Genomic DNA, 23170 nt, shown 5'->3' with positions numbered 1-23170 from the left:
ATTTGCAAGCTATTTATTTTACATAACTATTTAACCCTCTTTCAGTTCCATGCTAAAGTCTCTCACTGAACTGGAAGAAGGCTCTTTGTTCATTATAATGTGCTCCATCATTTCTCTCCAGTTCTGTCAATATTTTTATTTTGACAGATATGGTAAAAAAAACCCCAAGAAAATCTAATTTTAATAAGATACCATTAAAGAGTGCAACAACATTAAATGGAAGAAGAGAAATTAATTAAGAAAAATGTCTGCGTGTATATATTTTTATTTATACATTGATTAGAATGATTTGCCAGTCACTTCCTTCTTCAAAGGCCAATTCCTATTGAAATTCAATCATTTAGATTTACCATGAAGCAAAATGTTCGCATTCTCACTGGATCTCTTAAGGTAAGTACTGACTCCTTTGTAGGCAAAAGGAGTGAAATTCAAGTACTGAAATCCATGACAAAACTCACAGTGACTTTGACAGAGACTTATTTCACTGTAGGAGTTCTGAAATTGATTTCCATGGCAGGAAGATCAAGACTGTGGTTTACTTGGCTTCCCATGCCCCATACAAACCTCTCGCTAAAAGATTATTACTGGTGAACTCTCAGCTACCTTATCCTTCTTATAACTCTAGAAGAGGATATAGTTTAGAGTCCAAGTCAGAATGAGTGCATCAGTGCAAAAATCCTGGCTTGTGTTATCTATGCTTGAAGGGAAGCTCCTTTTGATCTTGGCTCTCACTTCTTTCAGAATTGTGTACACTTTTTCATCTCAGATTTGAGTTTGAGACATGTAATCTCTCCCTCTTTTTCCTTGACTGAGTCTCTACAATTTATTTAAGATAGGCACCAATGCTAAAACCTGACTAATTGTCTGTGATAACCTATTTCTTTCCTGTAAGGATGCTAAGGAGAATCGATTTCTCTAGCTTCCAGCAACCTAACACAGCAGATATTCCCAGTGAAGGAGTTTCTTGAGATCTCTTGTTTCTCTCCAGAAGATTTTGTTATAAAGCTATGTAGTCAGAGAGTAAATGGTAGAGCAGATCCAGTCAGCTAGAATGTATGTGTTTTACATGCACAGATTCTAAAGCTGTTATTCAGACCATTAAATATTCTAGTCACTGTCTGTAATTTAAACATCCTCCAAAAACAGAACTCAGAACTTTGGGATTCTATTTGTGATCTTCTAGTTTAGTGCAACAGTCAATTTTACCTCTTCTATCATTATTCTTAATTAAGATTTCTTTCATAAAATTAGCATTAAAGTGATATGCTGCAGATGTACAGAAATTATAATTACTTTAAACAAGTTTTGAAGAAGCAGAAGGAGAAAAAAACCTCACCCGAACAAATCCTCAGTCTTAATTTAGCCATTATGAAGATCTATGAGGAATAAGCACTTTTTTCCACACCCACCTGTTCCTCGTTTTCATCTAAAAGCCAGCTTATTTGGTTTAATTTAAACATCCACAGCAGTCTCTGTACCCACTGCTTGTTAAAAATGATTGAAAACTGGTTCACATCCAATACTAATTGTATTTATTAGACTTTGCTGGTAAGATTAAAATAACGTAGGTGTCATGTTTACAGATGTATCGCTCTATTAAGTTTGTCAGATTTTGCACTGAGTAAGATGTAATCTCTTAGAAGTTTTTTTTCTATTATATCCTAGCTTGGCTTAGCATGTCATTTTGAATTACAGCCATTGTCATAGTGTGACAGATAAGGTCCCCTGACCTGTTTCAGATTCGACAGAGAAATATGGTTGTCCCTGGAGAATGCTGTAGACAACTTTAGCACTGTTCCCATATGTAGGATCATCAGCATCAGTTGCGGTGACCTGCACAACAAAGGTACCTGTAACAAAAAATTAAAGAAAATAAAAACGAATAGGTTTTTTTTCATGGCCAAGACACTTATGACATAGAAAAAAAAATGATTCAGGTTCAGGTCAGACTTGTGGCAAGAAGTTAGAGACATTCTTATTTTTTAGAAGTTTCTCTGTTCATAAAGGACAGGCCCAAAATGACAGCTCTCAAACCCAAAATGATAGTTGTCTTATTCTCAACTCATTAAAACACACAGTTATTGACTGGATATACAGATCCTTCATGGTGTTTCTTGTGAAGGAAGCAGAAACGCACCTTTCTCCAGATATTGAAAGCCTTCTGAATTTGAATCTAGGTCAAGAATATACTTTTGCAAATTTACTCACACTTGTAAGGTATTTGATATAGGAATGTAAATCTCTTTTTTCATGTGTCTTCGAGAGAACGAAATGGTGTTGAATCCTAGGCAAAGTGTTAAGAAACATAAAAATTTAGCTTAGATTTTGGCATTTAAACCCATTTGTGAATAAAGTATTCACTTCCCACATCAAAATGTGAATACTGTGTTCTCACTTCATCAGATGAGGTTTCATCCATGTGACAAGTCCCATGAATGAGAGGAGAGAGTATGCCCCAAAGTCTTTATTTTCATATTGCTTGAGCTTTATTTTAATCTCATTCTTGATCATGATTAATTAATGCTTCTCTCCCTGGACATTATTTCAGATTAGAAATGTGCTTCTTGCAATTCAACCATCCATTGCTCCCTGACAAAGAAATCAAACTGCCCTCCCTAAGAATCAGAGACAAAGAATCAAAATCTGTCGACTTCTCAGGAAAAGATCCCATCTTAAAACCATACTCCAAGAAAGTTATTTTATTTTCTTGATTGATTCTTACAGCTCAATACATTTTAAATCAATAGAAAGATTTCAGTGGACTTCGAAGGACTCTGGAGCTCTTTTCTTTTGCACGAGAAGAGCAACAAAGGTCATAGGAAATTAATGGCATATCTCAGTATCAGTGGTGAGTTGACTTGGGTTACAGTTTTTACTCCTGAAATGTGTACAACCCCTTCTGTACCTGCTCTTTTCTATTTTGTTTACTTTCTTGAACTAAAGAAGGATTGCTGAACAGATCTAGGAGTGGTATTGACACAGGTGACCACAGATTACCATATTATTACACTTTTGCTAAATCATGTTAACAAAGCTTATTAAACTCTAAGAGTGTCATGTAACACAGTTCTGAAGCTAAAGTAGATGGAATTAACTTGCATTTTTTGTGGTACAACAGAGGGAGAATGTTTCACTCAACTGATGCCTCTGATTCCAGCAAGCTGGTGTCACTATCTTCCTGGAGTTAGATATATTTTTTTTTAAACGTTTGAGGTGCTTTTACTCCAGACGCAAACAGCAGATGTCTGTATTCAGTGCCTGTAAACTTTGGGCCCTTCATTAACTCCACAGAAAGAACCCAGACCAGACACCGAAATCAGTTATTAGTTAGCACCTACCAACATCTGACATTTCAGGAATGCTGGCATTGTAAACATCCTTTGTAAACATTGGCTCATTGTCATTGATATCATGGATCTTAATGATGAACTCAGATTCTGGTTCCACTGGTCTTCCAGTCCTTCTGTTTACAGCCTGGGCACGGAGTATGTATACCGGCTTTTCTTCCCTGTCTAGTCTCTTTGTAGCCTGGATGTCACCAGTGTTTTCGTTGATAATGAAGAGGTCTCCTGCTCCATCTCCAGAAAGGATGTATTTAAGTGATCCATCTCCTTTATCCTGGTCTGAATGCAGCTGGTGGTGAAATGGGAATAAATAAAAAGAAAGGAAAATAAATAATTGGGACACAATTCCAGATACTTTAACTGATATCATGATATATGCTTTACTATTACTAATACTCAGCCAAAAGTCTGTACACTGCTTTTGGGAAAAGAGTTGATATCACAGCAGAAGCAGTGAACAGATGGAGTTGTGTCTTGATGTCAGAATTGAAATGGTCTGCAACATTATAAGAAATTGCCCGAGGAGAACCATGAACTGAAGCTGCAGACCACCTTCCCAATCTAAATATACATCAATTAATTCTAAATGCTAGTGGCCTAGGTGAAATCCTAGAAGTATGTAGAGTAAGGAGATCCTACAGTGGAAAACCAGTGGATTCAGGAATTGCAGTAAGCAAAAAATTAGAAAGTGTCCAGTCAAGCCACTTCTTGAGTTAAAATTTTGGATGCACAATAAAATGACATACTAAATACATACACAAATAGCAGATAAATACATGCATTCACAGATCTGGCAAACTAAGGGCAGAGGCAGGCAGGCATACTAGACCATTACAGCACTGGAAGGGAAGAGATCAGTAACTCTATCCAAAGGGACATGGACCCAACTGAAACTTGGTGGGGAAAAGGGAAAGAGGAGAATAATGGTAATTAGCATACAAAGCATGAACTGCCCAAACCATCATATTTTTTCCCAGAAGATTTCCACATCTCTTGAAATGCTGTTTACTATACACAAAAGGTGTAACTGACTAAATCATACCCTTATGGGTGTTCCTTTGATAAAGGCTTATTTATTCCCTCGGTCTTAAAATCAAGGCTAGTTACATTTAAGAAAATAAAAATTTAAAAAATGAAATATTAAAATGGCTTTTAAAATCAGAGCATAAGCGATAAAATTAATGGGAAAAAAAAAATCTGTTAGGTAGTAAGATTCCTGGAAGTTGTTTCTCTCACAGTGAAGACATTTTATGAGTCAGAAGAGCTGGACCTTCTCAACCAGCTCTGTGCTTCTCTTTTCCTGAATAAAAGTCAGAAAAAAACCCCTAGTTGACTGTGTGGTAAAGTACTTAGCATTGCTGGATAGCATGCTTTGTAGAACAGAAAGATTTGTAGATTGAAAGAATCTTGGCATAGACTTCACCAGTGCCTGGCTATGCCCCTACCATGCTGGAACGGCAGCCTCCAGCATTAGCTTATGGTCAATGTTTTGGGTTTCCTCCAGCGTTCTGCCCAGATCAGAAACCTACTGCCTACCCACTTGAGGGCACTGTGCTTCACTTTGCCTATGTCTATGATCCCTAGAGAAAGTATGCTTCATGCAACAGGTTTGTGTCTAAGGGCAAAACACTCTGTCACCCCACATACCCAAACTGTCCAATAATACAAACTATCATAACTATAGCATGGTTAATCATTAGCAGACATGCTGAAGAGCACTCTTCATAATTTCCTTCAGGGAGAAAATGGGTATTCTGTGTAATTTTGCACAGAGCCCTTTTTCTTGATAATAAGAATACCAGTAAGTAGCTTCTACGCAGCATTTTTCCTAAGCAGATTTAACAACCCTTCACAAAATCAGTCAATACCATTCGCTCTGCTTTTAGGACAATAAAGCACAGTTTCCAAGAAGGCTAGTCTTGAAATTTGGAATAGAGTTTAGGTCTCCTGAGTCCTATTCAGCTGGCCAATTCCCTCGGCCATGAGGCCTAGAGGAATTATTTATTAGACACAACCTTAGACTCTAAAAAACATCTATCAGCTTGTTAAGAAGTTAGACTAGAAGTCTACTGCAGGAAGTAATTTCAACAGATTATTTGATGAGAAGTTTTCTCAAAGGCAACCTGCAAGAGAAAGGCATGAAAATAACTTTGTCTTTAAAACTGTGTATTTTTATGATTGTTTCACATCAAAAATTCAACTTTTGTTTGCCTTGAAAGCCTCTTTAACTTTGTATCATACTGGGACAAAAACAGCCCCCAATAACAGACTGTCATTAATTCATATGAATCATGGAATAGTGCTGTTTTGAGACTTGGTACAGGCTGAACTCCTAAACTCATTTTTATCATCATTTTAATTAAACTTATTTCAATGAACAAAGCAACAAAAAAAAGGTCAGCATAGAAAAGGTGTTGGAACCACTGGAATAGTCCTCCATAACATTCTTTACCTAGCCCAGGCCACCTAAAGAGCTAAAAATGGAAACTTATAGGATTTTTTCACATCAATTGTTTATGAAATTTCCACTCCTCCTCCACAATTAATTCACCTGTGTAAGACCCATTATGACTCTGGACATCAAGACATATCTCTGTGTCATCAATATTGAGAATGAGGATCTGGTCTTCATCTAAGGCTCAATCTCTAGACCTCCAGTTAAACCAATAACTTTTGAAAATAAACATTCCCCCTGATGAGATCCTTTCCAACTTTGGCATCTTTAATTTTACAATTTTCCTAAGACATGACAGAACAAACTAAGTGATCAGTTAAGCAGGCTGTATGTGGATTATTTACTGTGAGAGTGAGACTTGGGTGAGGTCATGTCCTACATATATTATATGTATAATACACAGAGCTAAGGCTGGCTGAATGCCTCTTCTTCAAACCAACAACAAACTCACAGTGTGTCACCATGTGCAGCATCGTGAATCTAGTTCACAAAGGGTCTAAAAAAGTGTGACTAAAATCTGTTTGATTTCAGTAAAGGAGAGGAGATGATAAGATAGTTGTCACCCTAAGGGGATAGACTTCTATCACACCACGATCAGCATCAACTGCTTAACTGCTGGGCCAAAATAGTTTGGATTTTGTTCCCTTTTATTAAGAAAAAAGTTTTTATATATTAGAAAAAAGCCAAACAGATCCCTAGAAAAGTTTCTTATACATAAATATGCAACATTCATTTATGAGGAAAACATTCAAAAAAAAGATTTATTATTTTATATTACATATCTGTCCTCGACTGTTTGCTTGGTAGAAAAGTTTTATCCAGGCAAAGTTTTATCCAATCTTCTGTTTTATTTTTCCTTAAAAATTCATTTTGGAAGCAATGTTTTGCTTGTGTGACCTATATGAAGAGGGAAATTGCTACTGTAATCAAGTTAAAAAGAAATAAATTGGGAATAAAACTAAAGGACAAAAAGAATGGTGCAAGGTGAGGCCAGAAGGAAGGTCTGGAGGCAAGATGTGCTTTAAAATACAGGGGTTTTGTATACATAAACACCACTGTGAGGTTATGAGGATGAAATGAATGGTAATAACAACCCCATTTTCCTTTAAGTCGAAGTTATTTTTCACTACCCAGACAACTCATTGCAAAGAAAGTGATGAGGTACGTGCATAAATTATACTGCAGATGTTTTTAGCAGGGCTGATGCTAGCCAATATACAATATTATAGCTTCACTCTGTGTACTAACCCGTGTTGCAGAAGAGGGTCCATTATCCTATGCATAAAGTTAGTCAAATAAAAGGATCATGGCAGACAGTCATGGGATAGAATAAAATGTTTGGAACACAGAGCTCATGTCATCTGGGCTGTATCATATTACCAGTCCTCAAGACAAAGATTTTTAGGACTCCACATTAAGACAGATTTTATACTTCCACAGGTACTCAGTGTTACTCAATACCATTCATTTCAATCAGCAGCTGAACTGAGTAATACCCCAAAGGTAAGCAAAATTGTGAAGAACTAAGTCTATGAAATAAAAAGTAAATGCATCACCAATCTCACTGTATTAATATTATAGTAAATTGATTCATTGAGAATCTAATCTGAACACTCTTGTGACATTGTCCATCAATCACTGGCTAAGGCTGAGGATGAATTAAAGATTTTACTATGCCCTAGGCATACTTTTACTCGATTTAATACCACTGGTAAGTGAACCATCCGGTTTGCTTTTAATGACTTACAGTCAGATAAAAACTCTCTAGCCTTTTTCTTTCTTCTGCCTCTCCCAAATGTTCCAGCCCAAGCCATTCAAATACATTTGCCTGGACGTGGGGAAGGTTTCATTCCTCCTGAAGGAAGAGGCATTTAAAGAGTACACAGGGCTGTAGCGTTAGCTGCTTCTACTGGACATTCTTCTTGTCATATACTTAATTACTTTAAAATGAGACCTGGTTGTTTTTTGGTTTTGGTTTTTGTTTTTCAAATTAACCACAATCTGGAGTAGCCTTGTTTCCTGTAGAATCTCTGGAGCACCCTCCAAAATCTCCAAGGGTGGTGGCAATGGCGTGTCTTCAGCACGACAACGAGGAAAAGGCAAGTGATATCTATGCTCAAAGTATTTGCACACAAACATTTTTTTTAAAATTTATTTCTGGAGTGAATATATCAACAGCATGTGTGTTCATCATGACTAGATAGCATTGCTTTATTTTAAAGTAACATTCCAGAAAAATTTTACCAGGGTTTTAAAAATTAAGTTGGACCCATTCTACACACTCAGGAATTACTTCAGCAGAGAATTCACATAGGAAGAATTTAAGGGGATGTTTCATGTGCTTTTGCAATAAGACTATAAACTGACATTGTGGGGGGGATAGCATCTGCCCAGGTGGGTGATGGCAGGGCCTGTCCCATGGCCTGCCCACTGCCCCAGACAGGAGCAGGGCACCCCCGGGTGACTGGGGCAGCCCCAGTCCTGGGTATCAGGTGCCTCCTGGGAATGGTAATGGCTGGGCAGGGCTGTTGGGAGCTGGAGACCTGCCCTGTTGTTGTGTTTCTTTCTGGGGCAGGGGCTGCTGACTCCATGGGGCTGACATGGGGTCCTGGGCTGTGGGCAGATGGACAGGGACAGTCAGGGCTAGGTGGTGCCCTCAGGTCCCTTTTATAACCATGGTAAATTCAACTTGAGATGAAACTGTATGAAACAGCAGTGCAAATTGTATGATAAAAGTGAGATCCCATATGTTTTAATAGGTTAAGACTAACCATAAACTTTTTTTTTGTGTTTAAATGAAATACACTAGAGAAAAGTGGCTTTCTAGCATGGATATTTGTAACAAGGTTGTACTGAAAATGTACTTTTCCAGCTGTGGTAATTAAATTCCAAAAAATTGAAATTCCAGGCTGTGGATATTCTCTCCAGAATTAAATAACACTCCTCCTCTACCTCACTCTGTAACACTGATTAAACAGCAGTTAATGTCATCTAGGAAGTGGCTTTAGGTTATGAAAGACTGTTGTAAATTGCAGTTTAGCTCCCACTAATGTCATATTGCATATACGATACCTTGCAATTTGGTGGGTAAAATGGTTTTTCATTCACCCTACTGACCAAGTTTCCTTTCCTTTTGTGACTATTATATGCTAGTCACTGAATTTCAGAGCAGTTACTGAACTTCTGCAAAGACCAAAGTCAACTGACCTTGGGATGTACACATTGAAGCATCAACCTACAATTATTCACAAATAAACTGTCTCTTGCATTTTATTATTTGTTTGTATTTATAAGAGGGACTTGATATTCTGGAGTTGCTGTGGTCACAGTTTTGTCTCCTAACACAATAATGAAATTGACATCAATTATTAAAATAGTAAGCACGCAGTTGGTAGGTAGCTAACAAAGATAATCATGGTTTTACTCTTGGCAGTATTCATAGCACACGATTTTGCTCCAAATTTTATATATCCAAACACCAGAATCCTGTCTAGTAATGAACAAATTCAACCACTTGTACTCTTTGAGGTTACACAGTGCAATGCTAAAGCATTCAGAAAAAACAAAGCACTCAAAATGAGACTGCTAATACTGTAATAGTAAGAGTAATAACAACCTTGCACTCTTCACTGGCTCTCCTGGTGGTCTGTACCCCTACAGCACCAACCAACCCCTCAATTACTATATCAATCAGCACCAATAATATCATCAAATAATTAGCACCAAAGTTTTCGTTCTACTTGGTAACTCTGTGTTAAAAGGAAAATATCACTGGTTTGGCACATTAGGTAATAAGTATTTATATGTATTTTTGCTTGAGTTTAAATACAGGCTTCTTTCTAATGCACAAAAAATACCGCCAAAACACTATATATGTGTTCCATATACCTACATATACACACAATATTTCATGCATCATCAGGGCAAACACCTTGTCACGGTTTGAGATGGCCCCCCTCGGGAGTCAGGGGCTCAGAGGTGACTGGGTGCCAGGGCAGTGTTCCCTGGAGAGCCAGTCACCACTCGTTCGCTTCTGCTCAAAATCATATATACACAGCACCAGAAACTGTTGGCAGTTTCTGTTGGTATCTGCTGTGTGTAGGTGTAGAAGGCCAGGGGGTGGCTGGGCTCCTTCTTCCCCCCTCCGGGGGGTGGGGGGGCAAGGGGAGCCCTGTGGCCCCCAACTCTGCCTAGGCCAGAGTTAGAGACAGCATTGGAGTGAGTGTTTGTGAGGGACGCGACTCACAGCACCTGAGGTAAGAGGAGAGAGGTAGGCCCTGCAGCCAAGCCCTCTTCCCTCCCCTTCTGCAGTTAAGCTGTGGAGGGGGGCCTTTTCTTTCCCTCCGCTGTAAAGTGGAGGAGAGGCTCAGCATTTGAAGCAGAGCCAAGTGGACAGGCTGATAATGAAGCAGCTCAGCGCTAGGGAGAAGAATTCCAGGTGGAACTGGAGACGAGCCAGAGAGAGAGAGGCTCGGGAGCTGCCCTACCAAAGCTGACCAGGGGCAGCCAAAAACTGACTCGGAGGACGCTTGATAAGCTGAACTACACTGCAGCAGCCTACGAACAGAGGTATGAAACTGAGAGAGAGAGAGAATGATACAGCAGAGACTGACATCGGACCGAGGAGAAAGGACTCAAAGCTACCTCCTTGGACTTTGTGAAGAGAAAGGACTTCAGCAAACAGCTGAAGGTTGGTTGGGGGGGAGTGTTCAGAGACCCCGAACACTCCCACAAGAGAGAGACTGCGTTACATATCAGCCTTGAAAGGCTTCTCCTGGACTAAAGTTAAAGGGAGGGGCTTAAAGGACTGAAAGAAGTGTAATACTATATATATATATATATATAGTTGCCTTTAGTTTGTATAGTATTTATTTGTGTAAATAAATGTATATACTTCCCCTTCCCCCTACAGAAGCCTCTGGCCTGAAAGTTTCTCTTCGGTGTTGGAAACCCAGGTGGGGGGAAGCCTGGAAATTGGATTCCAGATTTCTAATGTGGCTCAAACTGCCAAACACCTATACAAATAATTTATTTCAAGACATAAAAGATCCTTTCTTCCAAAAAGATATTCCACAAGGTCCACAGGGAGATCCAGCATCACCAGAAGCAACAGATTTCCCAGGGACATGTGTGCCATGTTCTTCTGGCCTCAGTTATGCTAAGCTCTAGATCCTTTGGTACACCATATAACCTCCCTACCTAACTCATCCCTGGAGCCAAAGCCTCCAGCTCCTCCTCATATTCCTTACCTCACTGTCTGGTGCTGTTTACTTTCTGCTCCAGCCCTTGTCCTTAAATTCTCTACACTGCAAAATGGTGGTACTTCTTATTTTTCCTACATACTGGCTGGAGAAGAAATAGCATGGGCTGTAGCTGGTAGTTTATATGTATATTTATGGAATAGCCAGCTGACCAAACAGTTAAGGCACAATGTAGGTTTATTTGCCTGATGCAGCTACTGTTCTTCAAACTGTACATGAAATTTATGATTTTGACACCTTTATTCCTCTGTAAAATTTAAGTGAAGTAAGTTAATGAACTTTAGAAGTATTTAGAAGAGAGGGCTATTTATCTCTACAGGGATAGAGGCTAGATTGCTGAAGCTAGTTACAGAAGGTTAGATCCTAAAAAGTAATTTGGAAGACAATAGGAGAAAGATGCTACAGTGATTTCAAACCTTGCTGGTGTTTACAGAAACTAGAACAGATGATTCCTTTTCATTCTTATGTAAAACAATTTGAAGATTATATGAAGCTTTATATTCTATAGCCTCAAAAATTGAGAGACAGAGTTCGAAGTAAGATTCAAACACTGGCATTTGCAAAGAAAATAAAACAACAAAAAAAATTTGACAAGATTAAATAGAAATGCAAACAGACCCAGCGCTACCAGATCACAGCATCATGATTCCTGATGAACAGCTGTCAGAAACAGCACTCTCACATAGAGGCTGTATTTAAATTGTTCCAACAGGCACTTAAAGGAGGTTCCCACTTTTTTTATCTCCTAACTGACCCAAGATCTGCTGTCTTAAGCAATCACTAGTCTTCATTTTTCATCACTTTTTTGATGTAACAGATGTCCTGGTTTACAGAATAATTAAGTTGGATAACTATAGTAAGTGATCGGTTTACCACAAGTAAGTATAGTTCTTACACTATAGTTAATACAATAAATCTGAATATGGCTCAGTGTGACTGATTCCTGAGTGTTTGAGTTTGTTAATGTAGTTTTAACTTGCTTGTCTCTCACCATGCCTAGTGATGAAAAAAGTGCAACAGGTACACAGTTCCTATTTCAAGAAATAGCTGCTCTGGTGACTAGAAATACGCTTGTTTCCCAAAATAGATGTGCTGTTCTTGCATTATTTTTCTGTTTTAAGAACCTCCTCCCACATACATACATTCTTCCTCATCCTGCATTTATAGATAATAATTCCATATGCTCTTGTTATCTTTTTTGCTAGTCTACAGTCTTTGCTTGCAAAATAGACACTTCTGAGTCTTCAGCTGGAATTCTGTTTACAACCTCAGTCTCTTGTTTTCAAGTCAAGTGGATTCCAAAAAGAGCCAGTGAAGAAAAGGCCAGATGTGAAGGGCTAATGCTCCTAGCTGATTTTCTGTAATTGCTGCATTTCAATTGGCCTTCCTTCTGTACAAATGGACTTAGGTCTAAAGACAACAATGTTAATATTTTCCTATCTGAGTTAGAAACGAGTAAAAACATTTGCCATTTTCATTGCTTTATCTAACTAGTTCTTCCTGACCAAAATACTCAGGTGTTTTTTTCTCCTTCTCCTGCTCCTTCTTCTTCCATTTTATGATCATGCATTGTGTATTAGATTCTTTTCTTAATAACTCCTATGTCATGAACATTGCATTTTTTCCTGTTTATATTCCTTCCATTTCTAACATCGCCCTTTTCTTACTGTAATATATTCTTATCAGCAATATAGAATAAGATTAAGGACTGAAATCAAGAATCATAGAATATGCAGAGTTGAAAGGGACCCATTAAGGTCATTGAGTCCAACCCCTGAAACAAAATATTAAATCTGTAAAAAATAATGAAACAGAGCACTGAAGAATTACTGAGGTTACAGAAGATTTCTGCATTTTGCGGTGTTCGTTTCTTTGGAGTTATTGAAAAATATACTACGTTTGTCTGATTATGCTTACTTTCTTGGTCCTTAAGACTTAGTATAGCAAAACCAGGAATACTTTAATACCTAGCTTATTCAGCTGTGGAATTCCATTAATATAATAATACATAAAAGGCTGTGTTTTTATAGAAAGAAAATATCTGCAAGATACTTCATTTAAGAAAGCTGTATCAGCCACGGTTGCATGCAAACTGGCAAATTAGCAGAAAAACTTTATATTTTTTTATATTGAAATAATAATAATTAAAAAAAAGATATAGGAATCTGATACTTGAACTATTAAAATATACATTAAATGCTTTATTAAGACAACCACCTCAGTGTATAACAATACCCTCTACAGGCCACCTTTAACCTAAGTACTGGTTTTTACACATACACAAAAAAAGCTTAAATTGCAGCCACTGCAAACAGGGAAAAAGCTGTATGTCAGATAGAAGTGTTCAGTAGCAGGAGTAAGATCTACAAAAAATATTGTCCTGATATCAAGAACTAAAGGAGAAATTAGCAAAAAAATCTAGAGAAAAACATCAGGGTGATGCTATCTTTCTGTTTCTTGAGAGTATAAAAATGTCAGTGAACTTTCTCATTCATTCTCAAAAGTAGCAGTGCCAAGCTGTTCCCTGTAAATGAATGACACTAAGAGAGGCTAAAACCAGTTTTGTGGTGATGAACAATTTCAGAAAATGAATGGACCAAAAAGGTACTAAGCATATTTCAAGATTCAGAAGCAACTCAGTATTCAAAAGGCAAACTGAATATAAAAAAAAGAGTGGCATTTGATTTCAAAACAAACAAACAACATAGAAAAGGCACTATAACAAGAATATAGGGTGCTGAAGAGAAAAAAAAAACCTGAGAAATAAAGTATAAAGGACAATGGAATAAGAGTTTGTCATTAGATCAGGGATAAGAGGCAACTTGTCTCACTGTGGAACCTCAGACTCACACCCTTCATGCAGGCTGGAAGGTCCAGGCAGGATGGAAGGCTGCTTTTATTCTCAATTTGTGAGGGCTATGTGTTAGGCAACATGGCCTGAGACAGACAGAGACAACAGTGTGGTTGATGTTGGGATCCTTGGTTTATAGAATAGGCTGCCCAAAGAACCTGCTTTAAATGTATGAAGCTAAGAATAAACACGCATACTCTGGTGACTCACACAGTTATTACACACCCTTCAAAATCACAAATGGGGTTTCTAACCTGAAGTGCAAACATGTAGCCACAGCTAATCAGCTTTGCAAAAAATCAATTGGAACGTGTCAATCCTTTCAACATTGCCTCGGGCCTCTCAACTCTTTCCCCTCTTTGGTTCCCCAGCTGCTTCTGCTCTTCACTGTGATTAAATAGGGACAATGGTACAAGAGCTTTTGTCCTGCACTGCAGTACACCAAAATAGCTAGGTACTTTATTCTGATGGCCCTTCTCTCTAGGGGCAACTTATTATCAGATCTTAATGGTTATTTGGCAAAGCTGCAAACTAGGTAAAGGTACCTCATGTTCTCCTGAGCTGAGTGCTGCTTAGCACTTCTGTGGTAATGCAGTTTTATTTGTCCTTTTCCTATTATCTCTAAGCCCAATTACAGCAGGAATTTACAAAGTTTGCCTTTACAAACAGGTCTTTAATTTATAAGGCACAAGAGACTGTGGTGTCAAGTCTGATCTCTATACATATGGGTTCTTGAGTTTCATGTTCTTTTATCAAACTTCTTGCTTTTCTTTGAACTACTGTATTAACACTAAGAAAGACAGTTTTCCTTTCAGACTCTAAGGAGCTCAAAACAATTCTGACTGAGTAATAACTGACCTCTCACTTAAAAAAAAAATCCATGGCTGTGTACTGAATTTTCCCAGTTATACTTACAGCAGTTGGGTTTCATTATGCCTTTGAAAGATCAAAGAGCCCTCTCCAGCTAAACAGTAGTGATGGTAACAATAGAGAATTGTACAGACTTCTGCAATTACCCTCACAAAAGCATGGAGATCTAGTTCTTCTCTGAGGGAAAGCCAAGGCAGTTTAAACCTCCTGTTTTATGCTTTAGGTGCATCTATTTAAGCATCTGGCATTTCTTTGTCATACAGACCATCGTTTCTTTTTGCCAGTGTTTTCAAACTGTGTGGCAGAAACAGTACCTGGTAGACATGAGAATTTGTTTTTGTGGAGACATTAGCATTCACCTACTAAAAAGCATAAAGGACTTAGCCAGCACCACACTTGTCACATCCTATCTCAGGTACTAAAACCTCTCTTACATGAACAGTTGAGCAGAAGATTAGAATAGATTAAAAAATTATTTTCCTATCTAGTGTATACATTTTAGTGATCAGGAATGAAAATGCAAGCCTTTGAATTCTTGAAGGAGCCATACAAGTCATTTTGGTTTAGGAGACAGACTTCCCATCACTGCAAATCTATCACCTTAACTGAAAAGTCAGTCATTGAATTCAAGTGTGAGTCTGAAAGACTAAATGGGAAACTTAGTTTGAGGCATCACTGATGATTTTTTTGGCATACAGAAAAAAATACAAACAAGGAGTGAAGTACTTTTAAGATTATCTCTGACAAAAACATGAGATATGCAAGGGAAAGATAGGCTTGTAGCTGCAAATACAGGACTGGCAGGTTTTAGTACTGTCTTTGTCACAGTCTTCCTGTCTGATCTTAGATCACTATTTGATGCTTCTACATTCTCCCTGCAGGAAAATGTGGGTTGTTAATAACGTCCAGTTCTGTACGTAGTGATTATAACATGATTTGAGAGCCTTGGGTGTAATTTGTTCTGTGTTAGTTTGTGGAAGGACTGAGGACCATTTAACTGGAATCAAGATTAGCAATACTGTGGTTTTGCCGCTGCCTGCTGCATTTAAAGGTTTGGGGGATGGTCTATTCTTAATGCAGGTGCAAAGGTAGAAGATCTAATTGTTCTCAGGTCTTTGTTATTATCCAAGAGCTGAAGGTTACTGTCACCACAGGTTTGGATGGGGTAGATAAGGAAGTTTTTGCACTCTGGGGCTGGCTATATTAGCTCAAGTAACATTTTGAGGTATCTTAAAAAATCCATGAAAATGAATATATGTGCTTTCATATGTGGGGTTAAGGAAAATTAAGTACCTGACTTGTAGTGATGTTAAATGGGAACAAAATGAGTCCCTAAAGGCATGCATGCCTAAACACCCATTTTTCAATTAGAATTGTGCCTACAATTCAAGAGCATCAACTTTCTTTACAGCTTTTTTCCAATTCAGAGGGAAATTAATTTTAATATCCTGATATCCTTCAACTGACTATATGGGACTTCTGTCCTGTACTGCATTGGTCAATTAAAAAAGGAAACTCCCATTGTAGAAGATGACAGCAGGTATTCTGCTGAGATGAGGAGAAAATATTTTTTTTCAGAAAAGAGTACATTCAGCAAACATGCACTTCTACAATTGATAATTTGGTTTAGTATATGTGCCTTAGTCTCAAAACTACATGAGGCATATACTCAGTGGAATCATTCTATATTATATGTTTGTCTTTAATTTCTCTGTGAATTTACCCAGGGACAGTTGATTACTCTTTATCAGTGGTCAGAATTATCTGTTTAATCACTGATAAAATGTTTTCTTCGAAGTACTGAACTTTCAAAAATGTCTCAATTAAATAGTAAGCAAATACAGCACCTTAATTAAGGTATATGAGCATGTATCTTTCTAACTCAGTGAAAACCTCTATTCTCCTGTGGGGGTAGGGGAGCATCTATCTTAAAGATGAACTAGAAAACAAAACAAAACAAAAAAACCCTTGGCCAGAAATGTTTTTACTGGCATATAGTTGAATAAAACATTAGGCTTCTTCGACAAGTAACAGGTTCTGACTACTCCCCTGATGGATGCGCTTGAAAACAAATGCTTATCCTTTGCTTACTGACAAAGGTGACCCTTTGATATTCTGAGTGCTTGATGCTGACAATCAAACACTGAAATGTGTGTATGAATTTTATATGCTATATAAGTGTGTGTGTCAGTGAGGAAAGTAGGGGGATGGAGAAGGGAGGATATAGACAAACACTAAAACAAATGAGAACCAGCATTCAGATTTAAATGAAGACTCAAACAAAAAGAAAATTAATTCATATCCACAGATTTAGTTGAGCCTTTAATTTATTTGTATGCTCCTATCATCTAGTTCTGGGAAAAGGAAAAATATCTCCATTCTCTCATGTTCCCAGACTTTGTTTCTAAACAAGTTTCCATCGTGTAAACAGATAATCAAGGATTTGTGAGAGAGTGGATGCAATCTAAAAGCCCACACATTTAACTTTCAACAGGACTCTCTTGAGGAAGACTGCCCAACTAGGGAAATGTTTATAGTAAACTTTAGCCAAGTCTGGCATTGAGCAGATTCTTCTTTCAAAAAAGTATGCCTCAAACTGCATTAGTGAGGCTGTGAAGGGACAGCTCACATGACTTGAATGCTGCAGCAAAAGGACTGGTCTTTTATAAAGGTCAGGTCAGGAAGGCAAGGAGGTGGATTAGCAAACCATTAGCTCATGTAGATGGAGCTTTGCTTTGGAACAGATGATAAATCAGTTGAGATCTTGTGGGTAAGAGGACAGGCCAATACAAGACACCTCCTCTGCCACAGACTGTCTGCTCAAAGAGATGAAGTAGATGAAGCCTTCTTTAGACAGACAGAGGAAACCCTGTGACTGTAGGTCATAATACTCATGGGGGACTTTAATCATTCTGATGTTTGCTGGAAGGGCAATATGTCTGTGTGCAAGCAACCCAGGTTTCTGCAGAATGTCCTAAGACAACTTCTTCACCATGGTGATCGATCAGTTGACCAGAGGATGTGTTATGTTGGACCCATTAATCATGAAAAAAGAAGAATTGCTTAGGGATATGGAACTGTAATTTGCCCACAGGCCCCACAGTGCCTTAAGCCTAGCAGAAAATTCTGGTAAAGTGGAGCATTATCCACAGCAGACACAAAACAATAAATCAGGTGCCTTTTAGGTAAATTGGACACGGTTCCATAAGAAAACATCTGATGCATCTAAAGACAGTGACAGTGATGAAATGTTTCTTCCTATACTGTCTATCAATTCATAGTCTTTGGGGAAGGTTCTTACATTCTGAAAATAGGTAAAGTCACACCAATTCCAAAGAAGGGCAAGAAGAAGGACCTGGGAACTAGAGACTGGACAGCTATATCTCAGTTCCAGCATGGGTTATAAAGCAAATCTGCTTGGAAGCTATATTCAGGTACATGAAGGAAAAGGTGATTTGGAAAAACCAACATGGATTTAGTATGGAAAAATCATGCTTCACTAACCTAATTGCCTTCCATGACAACATGGATGGCACAGTGGACAAGTGCAGTGAATACTGCATGACTTTAACAAGGCCTTTGGACCATAGTATCCTGACAGACAAATCAGTGAGATATGGGCAGGAAAGATGTCCAATTATAAGGAGGGTAGATAGCCAAGTTCAAAGGGGGGCATGAAGACTGATCAGTGACACATTACTAGTGACATTCCTCAGGAGCTGACACTGGGTGTCAATGCTGCTTGATGTCTTTATTAATGACTCGAATTATGGAATGCATCCTCAGCAGTTTGAAAATCATAAAAAAATGGAGTCTGGTTGGGTTAAGCACTCTCAAAATTGAGAAGACAGAGCTCTTATTTGAAGGGATCTCAACAACCTGGAGAAAGGTACTGATGAAAACATCATGAAGTTCAGTACAGGCAAATACAAAGTCCTGCACCTATGCTGGAATAATCCCTTGCAGCAGTACAGGCTGGAGAGAAAACAGTTTTGCACTGCAGTATCTGGGCATTTCAGTAAACAATAAACTGGATTTGAATCAGCAATGTGTCCTTGCTGAGAAGAAAGCCAAGTGGTTTGCTTTAGCAAAAGTACAGCCTGTTAGCTCGAGGGAATTTATCATTCTCCTCCATTCAAAGTTTGTGAAAATACAGCTGGAGTACTGCATCTAGTTTTGCCCTTCCTCTGTACAAGAAAGATATTAACGTATTCCAGCGAATTTACAGAAGGGTTACCAAGAGGGTATAGGGAGCTGAAGCATGTGATGTACAAGGAGAGAAGAAAGAAATGGTTTTGTTTAGAAGTGAGACAGGAAGGTTTACTGTTGTTTACAGTTACCTTACGGGAGGGTGTAGAGAAGGCAGAGCTAGAGAAGGTAGTGATAGGATGAGAGGCAAGAGATACAAGTTGCAATGAGGGAAATTCTGATTAGCTATTAGAAGATTAAAAAAGAAAAAGAAAGAAAAGAGAGATGGATAAGCACAGAGAGAAGTGCCCTAAGAAGTTGTGAAATCTTTGTCCTTGTAAATACATAAAACTTGGCCAGATATTGCTCTGAGCAACCCATTCTAACTGGACCTGCTCTGAGGAAGGGGTTAGACCAGGCAGCCTCTAGGTGTTTCTTCTAGCCTTAAATATTCTCTGATACTATCTGGCAAGTGTGATATTCAGTCCCAGACTTCAGGTTCAAGATCCAACATAGCTGTTACATGCATGTTCATTCTGAGCGGAGAACCTGGAATTCTTTCAGTGAGAATATTCGTGTTCATGCTCTCCCAGTTATATAATATCTAGTATTCATGAAAGAAAAGCATTTTGAAGCACATATAACTGGTATGATACTATCAGTCTAAAAACTGTTGAGGAAATGGTACATGAAATATTTCTGTAGGTAAAATAAGGTATTTATCAGGTGAATGGCGTAGATCCTGACAGGCTTTGTTACCTAGAAGTAGCATGAGGCTCAAGCTCACACCAGTTTACTATTACCATGAATATACATGCAAGAGTCTTCATCCACAGGCATTAACTCCTTGCCCACAACCCCCTTGGCAGCTGCTATGCCCTCGCTGTACAGGACATTCTGTGAGTAATTTTAGCAGCTGTAAGCAGCGTTAACTGTGCTTTAAGCAACTGACCTGAAATGTGTAAAACTACATGAAGTGGAAAGGAACTGTGAATGAATGCTCTGACACCTCTGTTTGCATGCCCTTTAAATCCTCTGCCAGTGTCCTGATCAGCTTGATTGTAAGGGCTGCTAGGTAGGAAGAAGTATGACATAGAGCCAAAAGCACAGTTATGTTGTTTGGTTGTCTTTTAGGAAGAACTTGACCTTCCATTAATGACAACATGATGCTAAACATGTAAGTTATACAAATTACTTGAATGAACTCGATGTTGCCTTCCAACATGTAGATACAGAATGGGCAAAGATGACAAACATTCTAAAGATGACTGAATGATTATTATGTAAGCCTGTGCAGGACATTGAAATCATCTTTGTTCCAACAGGCATCTCATGGTAAAATATCACTTGATGTTTCCCAAAAAGACAGAGTAAGAAATAGTGCCCCAGAGACAATAGTCCTATGCAGAGAAGCCATTTCAGCTGAGCTCTCCAGGAGCCCTGCCCTGTACCACATGGCATATGCAAGTTGGGAATAGAAGGACTGCAATCTTCATTAAACGATAGGACTTCAAATAAACAACTCTGTAAAGAAAACAGTGGGAATGATAGTTCTAACACAAACATTGGCTGATCTGTTTCCCCCTTCTCCTTTAAGTTGTTAACTCCCAGCTCATTCAGTATTTTATTTCTTTACAACCTTCATTTTTCTCTTTTTTTTTTTTTTTAAATTAGAAGAAAAGAGAGAAAGCATTGATTCTTTTTCCTTTTCCTTTCCTTCCCGAGGGCAATTCTTCCCTTTCCTTCATCTGCCATCGAAGACTTTCATGATAACTACAAGCTTCACTGAATCCTGAAGTACTTGCAAGTGCATGCTGAGGTTTGTTTCACCCCATTAATGGTGAAAGCAAGCCACAGTCTGCATTAGCACATACGGATCAACAACAGGTGTTCACATCACAACACATTTTCAGTTTGTGTTTTGAAATGTTACACTGGCTGGCCACAGCTCCCTATCCGCTGCTGCCCCACTGTGAACCTATATTCACCAGTGAGGGAAATGGTAGCAAAAGAAAAGGGAGTCACCAACAATATGTTTAATTTAATAAAGAGATTTCTTTAAGCATTATGGTTTACTATTTTCAATAAGTAAACTGTAAACAAAAAATGGTGGAATAACAATGGTTGTCTTAGGCCGGAAAGAGGGATTTTTTTTTTTAGCTGTTGCCAGCCTTCAAGATCTATATTCATGATGTTGCAGCTTCATAGTGAGAACTATGTTCCATACAAACAAATAAGAAAATAGTAATCGCAGCTCCAAAAAGTAACCCATAATAAAGCATGAACTTTACATACACTGTCTCCTTGGAGAGGAAGATTAATATGTTCAGCAGTTTTTCTATATCTAGAAGCCTGGGGGCACACAATTCAGGATGATATGCAGATTGCTAAAAGGAGTAGAACAGGATAATCTGTGAAAAGATATGACCCAAAATGTAAGGACTGGTATGAGTGGGTCACTAGCTGTGGAAAACAAAATTGTTTCATTTGGGACACAAAAACGAAAAATAAGAATTAACAGAAATATTGCTTTGAGGGTCGTAGGATTTGCTTGCTTCTCTAGGTGGAATGGGAAGAAGAGGAGGAGGTTAGGTATCGTTACACTGTAAGTACTACCATGTGCCTTTATGCAGATAATGTGGTATGTTTGAAGCAGATGGTTGTAAGGCTCTTATATTGTATAATATATTTGGATACAAGGATGATGCCAAGTAGATTCACAATTATGATGATCGTAAACATTAACCATGCTATATTTCCTGCCTTGTCATTTTCTGAATAACATCCTTGCCCACTCCACCCATTGCTCATTATCTCCTTTCTTAGCTTCCATATGATGGTTTAAAATCTGCAAGCTGTTTTTGGATTGTTGTCCTGGGCCTCTAACCTCCCAACTGTCCCTCATTACAGAGTTATCTCTATTCCGCAGAGACCAACAGTACAGAGAACTTCTATCAGTGCCAGTAAATCTTTCAAAGAGGAATATAAGACAAGTGTGTGTATGTGTGTGCAATTCAATACAGAAGTGAAGGGCACTTGGGAAAGTCAAGTGGTGGAACATAAAATATGACTGATGGATGAGGAATAAAGGAAGTGCAGATGCGCCACAGCATTTGTTCTACCTTTTAAGAGAATGACAAGTATTCAGCCTACTGAAGTGGGAGGCAGGTGATCTAATCATATAAACTGAGGGGGGGGGGAGGGAAGGGAAGGGAAGAAGAACTCTGATTTTTTTTTTCCAATCTCAGTTTTGAAATTTCTGACTTTTAGCTATGCAGAAGGTCATCTAACCTCCCTATACATCAGTTTTGTCATGTGTAAAAGGCTGGTCTTAATGTTTCTTTTACCACAGAGTTAAACATACCACTGTAATTAACTCATATTGTTACCCATAAAGGACCCTGTGACTTTCTTGTCAGTAGCATGAGTAGGAGTGCATAAATGGCCCACAAAACCCCTATGTCCTGCTAAGAGGGAAGTTCCCCTGCAGAGTGGTGCAGATGGCAATTAGTGCTCCCCAGGGACCACAGCACTCTCGCAGAGATGAAGTGCTTGAGGGAGTCCAAATCTGGAAAGGTGTAAAACTTAAGTCTTCATCCTTCTGTGTAGTAAAGGGTGTGGTGGTCCTCTGAGAGGCACAATGTAAAGTCAAATTTCATGTGCATCTTTAGCTGTGGAAAAAGACCACTGAGGACTTGCCAGAGACAGGGATGTAACCCAGAGCTTTACATACACTGTGGGCAGTGCTGCAAGCCACAGAGAAGCTCAGATTGACCTATGCAACATAGGGCTGACTGACAGTTGACTGCAGTTTTGCTGTGAGCCACTGCAAGCCCAGGAATTGTTCAAGACTGAGAGGTCGTTCTGAGGTTGGCTCTTGGGCTGCCAGTTCTCAATACAGAATGCAGAATCTAGACCATGAGACAGGATATTCTGAGCATCAAAAACAAAGTGAAAATTGCTTTGAGTATGCTCCCTTAATAAATAGAAGTTACAAGGGTAACTTTTAACTTTAGGCCTCATAAAGGTAACAATTAGTCACTCTGGAACAGGAAACTGAAGGCATCAGGTACATATCATAGTGCGAGCTGGAAGGCAATGAAAACAAATACTGAGCAAGTGTTTCCCAGCTGAACTGCATAAAGAATGTTAAAAGTGCAGACAGGGAGTCATTTTGGTTTGACTTTTCACATCTTGCTTT

The 23170-nt window shown here is 38.6% G+C and overlaps 1 protein-coding gene across 3 annotated transcripts in view; it reads right to left on the bottom strand.

Annotated features, from left to right (window-relative positions):
- Positions 1 to 23170, bottom strand: part of LOC116790993 (cadherin-6) — a 109538-nt gene that overhangs the window by 28502 nt on the left and 57866 nt on the right. For all 3 annotated transcript variants that reach the window (XR_004358586.1, XM_032696622.1, XM_032696633.1), the window contains exons 3-4: positions 3339 to 3633; positions 1731 to 1850 (exon numbers count right to left, since the gene is read on the bottom strand). Coding sequence is in view for 2 of the 3 variants with exons in the window: in XM_032696622.1 (XP_032552513.1) it covers positions 1731 to 1850; positions 3339 to 3633 (415 nt within the window). In the remaining variant the exon portion in view is untranslated. The remainder of the gene's footprint in view (positions 1 to 1730; positions 1851 to 3338; positions 3634 to 23170) is intronic.

Source organism: Chiroxiphia lanceolata, chromosome 1 (assembly GCF_009829145.1).
Source record: "Chiroxiphia lanceolata isolate bChiLan1 chromosome 1, bChiLan1.pri, whole genome shotgun sequence".
Taxonomy (NCBI): domain Eukaryota; kingdom Metazoa; phylum Chordata; class Aves; order Passeriformes; family Pipridae; genus Chiroxiphia; species Chiroxiphia lanceolata.
The sequence above is the reverse complement of the archived record's forward strand: the minus strand, read 5'-3'. Positions and strand labels throughout refer to the sequence as shown.